We start from the raw sequence: 5,912 nt of genomic DNA, 5'->3' as shown, positions 1-5,912 counted from the left end.
TTCTTTTTTTTTTTTTTTTTTTTATAGAGAGATTTTTGCTATAGGGCACATGCGCTTTCCAGAGAAACAGAGAGAGAGAGACAGAATGTGAGATATCACCCCCCAGGGCAATGACCATGCTGCAATCCCTCCTCCTCCACTCTGCTCTAGGGATCTTGGGCATGCACACACTCATGAACACACACCTGGCGTGAATTTAAGCTGCCAGGTCCGGGACTTGAACTGAGATCGACCACGTGGGGGTATGGCAGTGTAGTCATTACACCATCTGCTGGTCCCTAATCATTTAGAAATTTAACACCATTCTCAGTTCATGGCTCATTTAAACAGTACCTGAGACTAGTCCCATGGCCTACTGATTAAGGGAGCTAGGTTTCCCATTGTTGACCATGGAGTTCGAATCCTGGCCTCGGTAGCTTGAAAAACATACTGGGTACCTGTGTGTGCATGAGCGTGTGTGCACATGTGCGTGTGTGCACTCCCGATCCTGACAGGATGGAGAAGTGGAGGAGGGGGACTGGTGTGACTATGTCCCCCTGGGGGGTGCTGTCTCCCTTCCTCTCTGTGTGGCAAGTGCATGCACCCTCTATAAAAATGAAAACTACATGACTATATAAGTCATCCGGTTGTAGTCTGCTGCTGCCTGGCTCATCTGAGGAGAGGGAGGGGGTGAGGGAGAAGGGAAGGCAGTTCTGAAGCGATGCAGACTCCCTCTGCCCTCTGCCCGCGCCGTGGGCTTGGCTATCTCACACCTTCCTAACTACGAGAGCCCACGCCACGCGAATGCCGCTGGCCCTGGATTAGATGAACAGCGTGCTTGGTTACTCTAGGTAGAGTCTTACAGAACAGAGGGAATCGGAGACCCCACGCTGACCCTTGACCTCATGCAATCCGATCAAAGGCCGCCACCCCCTGCAGACACCTTGGAGGGATGACAAAGAGCTTACCCGGGCAATGACACCAGAGATGAACACGGTCGGTTTGGGCGGACTGGAAAACAAGAAGGAAGAGGCAGATTGAACAGGACACTTCCCCAAAGGCGGAACAGTAGCAGGCAACAGGAACCCGGACGAGACTGGTTTTAGTAGAACAGCTGTGAGGAGGCAGCTCTGAGGACAGGGGAGCAGGGTGTAAACCTCTCCCTGAGTTATTTGGCCATGCGACCTGGTACGGGGCTCAGGAGCCTCCTCCTGAGGTTGGTTCAGGCACAGAGGGCGAGGAGGAGGCCGCAGCAAATGCAGGACAGTGTCTGGGAGAGCTTTCCTGTCACTGCTCAGACAGCAGCTGTGGGCAAGCCCAGTGGTTCTGGAAACAGGAGCTCTCGGAGCAGGGCGGAACTGCTTCCCCAGGATGAACTTGGAGACTTCCTGCCTATCGACCTGTGGTTCCTCAGGTCCACAGCTTCCAGCAACTTCTAATGAAGAACTCTTGGTCCCCATGGGTCCCCAAATATTATAAGGTCTTTGTGACGCTTTTGTCACGTCTTTCCATCTCAGCACGCTGAGCTCATCTGGTCTGCCACAGGGGGGAGGGGTGGGGCCCAGCGCCAGAGGGACACAGGCCCACGGTCGCAGAGCAGACAAGCCCCAAAGGTGTTCAGATCGCTGTGCTTTTAAACTGGCAGGTCACCACTGTTAAGGTGTGGTGTCCTTCCAGGCTGTCTTCTACAGATAGATGGACATACTTGTTTCCTTACAGAAAGTTGTCCCCGCTTTGTAATCTGCTTTCTGACCCACCGATGTGCTGTTTTCTGAATGGTTGCACGCACACAGTTTAGACACACTGGGACAGAGGGGGTGGTGCACCAGGCACGAGGGTGTTCAAAATACCCCCACCAAGAGGCAAGAAGGCACGGAGAAAGGAGGCGGGACAGAGGGGCCCTGTGGTGACTGTGCTGTGCTGCTGCAGGTCCGTCCTGCTGGGCAGAGGAAGCAGGACCTGCCCTTGAGCTCCCCACCCGCCATCAGCTGTCCTCTGCCGTGCTGCTGGGGGCCGCGGTGAGGATCACTGGTCTCAGCTTTGCTCTGCAGGCGCAAGTCCCAGTCCGTGGGCAGGTCACTGCCAGTTTGCATCACAAACAGTTTAGCAAAGACCCCGAAATCCCCCGAGGCCTTTCTGTTACTCTGTGAGACTAAGAGCCTTCGAGCCTTATGAGAGCACAGAAGTGACCACCCTGCCTTGGACTGTCTGGCCTGTGCTGTGGGCTGACTGGCTTGGGCTGCTGCCCTCCATCACGGTATGATTAGGCTGCAGGGTTAACAGCCAGAGATGAGCTAAGTTTGCTCAAGTGGAAGCCCCTGTCCAAACTATGTTTGGGTTCATTTGGATCCTTTTTTAAAATTTTGCTATAGGGTACGTGTGCTTACCAGAGAGAGAGAGAAAGAGAAAGCACCCCCTCCCTCCAGGGGTGATGGTCATGCTGCAATCCCTTTTCCTCTCAGGATTTTGGGCATGCATACACACACGGCTGGAGTGTTTTTCAAGTCACTGGGTCCAGGACTTGAACCATGCTGTCAGTCATGAGAGGTACAGCTGCTTCAACCACAGTGCCATGGTTGGTGCAGATTCATTTATAAAAGATTTTTATTTCCTTCTTTCATGGGTGTGCATGCAGGGGAGAGAAAGGAAGAGGCAGACAGCACCCCTGACAAGCTCCTAATGCCCCGATCCACCCCTGGCCTCAGCAGCCCGGGTCACGGGTGCACACGTACGTGCCTGTGTACTCAGGGAGGTCTCTAGACTCAAACTTGGGACCGCCATGAGGGATCCCCTTGCTGAGTGCCAAGTTTTACCAGCGCACACCACCCCGCCACTCATTTGGATGCTTCAAGCATGTCCTGCTAGAGCCACTTGACACCAGCTCAGGTGGGGCCACCAGGCTTGCTGCCAGCGGGTGTGGGGCTCGGGGCTTTGCACGGAGCCTGGGAGCTGCAGTCCACACTCCAGTGCTTTACCAGCACTCAGGAAGGGAACGGGGTAGCGGCGCTGAAGCCTCTGACAGCCGTTCCACATGTCTGCTTAAATGTCCAGGAGCAGCCTGAGAAGAGCTGGTTCCCCTCTGATAACAAGTCACACGTGTCGCCCCCACCCCTGAGGCGCAGTCACCCTCTGCACCAGGAGGCCCCGCGGTTTCAGTCACCTCCACTTTTGTCTGTGTTTCATCTAAGTCAAAGCTCTGAAAGGCTCTGACAGGAGATCTCCCCATCCGCATCCAAACCAGCCCTGAGAACTTGATAGGAGGGGCATCCAGAGAGTGAGTCTATGAGGAAATACACAGTAAAGGTGGCCTTCGCCCCGCCCACAGTGAGGCCTGGAGGTGGCTCAGGAAGCTGGGGTACATATCTATCTCTATCTAATCTCTATCTCTATCTATCTATATATCTGTATCTGCATGAGGGAACTTCAAAAGTTTGTGGAAAATGGAATTAAAACTACAAGTTCTTTGTAAAATCCACACATAGTTTTTTGCATAAAATGCATTTCCATGAACTTTTAGAAACCCTGTGTGTGTGTGTGTGTTTGTGTGTGTGTGAGAGAGAGAGAGAGAGAGAGAGAGAGAGAGAGAGATGGGGGTGTCCTTTCTGAAGGCACCCCTTTTTGTTTTTTGCGTCTTCACTTGTTCTGTTAGGCTGGAGTGGCTTGCTGGCGTCTGCTCGTGAAGGTGGAGCGTGTCCATGAAAACGTGCTGTGCTCGGAGCAGAGAAGCTACATTACTCAGATGAGAGACAGATGGAGGTGCGGTGAGGCCCGGAGTGCAGTGATGAGCTGGGTGCTGGCTTGCTGGGGAGCCAGGCCCGCGGTGGTGTCTGTGCAGAGCACTCTCCGCTCTGGGGGGCGTGATGTTTGCAACGTGGCCGAGCAGCTGGCCTGACTGAGCATCTGGCAGCCCATAGGAGGGGGTGATCTTGCCGCAGGGGCATCCCTAAGGGCTGATTCCGAACCAAGGAGTGTGACTCGGTAGTGAGTTGGGTCGGAGCAGCCCAGAAGCCCGCACATTCGGTCCATTCATCCTGGGGGCTGCTCCCACTCCGGACGTTCCCGCCCCTGCTGCCAGTGCCTGCGCCTGTTAGGTGCTGGAAAGGAGTAAGGCACGGAAGGGGACTGGGGACGAGCCCTGCCTATGTGGCGTGTTTGCAGGCACGGTTCCTGCTTGAAGGTTGCACTTATTTATTCATTTCTTCGTTTATTTTTAAACGCAATTCAAGAATTGTGCTGCGTGTGCAAAGCCTGATCTGGCCGAGAGCGGAGACTCGGGTGGGGACGAACACGCACACTGACGGAGGGTCTGCGTTAGCTCAGGTCCACTCTGGGAAATGTCCCGCTTAGCGATGAAGTCCGAGCTCCCCGCTCCCTTTTAAGTGATTTCAATCCCCGACTGGCTCAGCAATAAATTTTAAAAAAGTACCAATTTAGCCATTTCAAGTATGCAGTTCAGAGGCATTATACGCTCATAATGCGCAGATCCACCGCCACCGCCCCCTTCCAGAGCGTCTCATCATCCCCAGCAGGAACCCAGCGCTCCTAACACGCTCGCTCCGTCTCCTGTCACTCCCAGCCCCTGGCAACCGCCGTTTCACTCCTTTCTGTTTCTGTGAGCTTGGTCCCTCTCGGGGGCTCCTAGAAGCTTAATCACCCAGCGTTCCTCTCCGTGTCTGGCTTCTTCTACTCAGCACGATGCCTGCAAGGCCCTCGTCACTGCACCTGTCGGAGCTTCCTCTGTCCCTGAGGCTGACAACCCTCCCTCTGCAGGTGCTCAACCGTGTCCTTCCTCCTTCCTCCATCCGCCCACCCCGGGCACTGGGGTTGCTCTCAGTTTCTGGCTACTGTGATGGAGGTAGCTATGCTGGTGGCTCCTGCTTTCCTTTTTTCCTGTACACACTCAGCCATGGGACTGGGGTAATTCTGTTTCTCTTTTGGAAGAACTGAGGAACTATTTTCCACAGTGTCCACACGGTTTGGATTCTCACCAGCAATGCACGAGGTTCTTATTTCTCTATATCCTCAACGACACTTTTTTTTTTTTTTTAATAAAATTCATTCTAATGGGTATGGGGTGGCATCTTGTCATAGTTTAGATTAGAAACGAATTTTATGAATACAAGGAATAATATCAGTAGTGATCGTCAATCACTCAAGGTCTTTATGAACAAGAAGTCTCCCCCTCCCCAAACCTTCTTCCCCCCTAAAGCTGGAAGGGTCACACTGTGAAGACATATACAGGGGTGCGCGAGGGCGGCCACAGGCTGGCCCTCCCGTCCCAGCGAGCGGCACGATTGATGTTTATGCACCTCCTCCTCCGACTGCACACATGCTCGGCTGCGGGTTTTCCTCACGCCTGGCCCCCAGCTCAGTGCCATTCCCCCTACAATTAACAGCATCTGAGACAGGTAAACGGTCACTACTGTAGCTCCACAGCAAAACTTTCTCAGCTCTTTGAGACGTGGCAGCTTCAACAAAACTCCACGGATGAGAAACCCTGGTGGAGAGTCCGGGTGCAAAGCTGTGTTTGCAAAAACACACGTATTTTGCATTCCGTTAGGGTTCCATGCGAAGTCTAACCTACATTTCTGAGATTCTGTACACTGTGATAGCTGCTTTGAGGATTTATTTAATCTGATGAAAATCATTCTGACAGATGCTGTTTTGAAGATGCAACATTATTTTCTCTCAGGAAACAGAGACAGGGAAGACTATCCTCTCTGCCCTCCCCACATCCTCAGGCCTTTCTAGTGTTTACAACCACGCTTGGTACACTTCCCGACACCACCTTGTCACACCTGGCACTTGAGCAACCCCCCACGTTCATGCCTTCATGCAGGCAGGTCTTCCTCACTCACCTGCCGAAGGCTACATCTGAGGTTTTTTTTTTTTTTTTTTTTTTTTTTGGAGGTTTTTTTCAAAAGGGGCGGGGC

The 5,912-nt window shown here is 53.1% G+C and overlaps 1 protein-coding gene across 1 annotated transcript in view; it reads right to left on the bottom strand.

Annotated features, from left to right (window-relative positions):
• DAP (death associated protein) overlaps positions 1–5,912 on the bottom strand; it is a gene marked incomplete at its 5' end in the record, with an annotated part of 63,971 nt that overhangs the window by 5,877 nt on the left and 52,182 nt on the right. Inside the window, one exon of the mRNA XM_027769886.1 lies at positions 948–990. Within this exon, the coding sequence (XP_027625687.1) occupies positions 948–990 (43 nt within the window). The remainder of the gene's footprint in view (positions 1–947; positions 991–5,912) is intronic.

The sequence above is a fragment of the Tupaia chinensis genome, unplaced genomic scaffold (assembly GCF_000334495.1).
Source record: "Tupaia chinensis unplaced genomic scaffold, TupChi_1.0 Scaffold000096_1, whole genome shotgun sequence".
NCBI lineage: Eukaryota > Metazoa > Chordata > Mammalia > Scandentia > Tupaiidae > Tupaia > Tupaia belangeri.
Note: the sequence above shows the minus strand (reverse complement) of the source record. Positions and strands in the feature narration are given on the sequence as shown.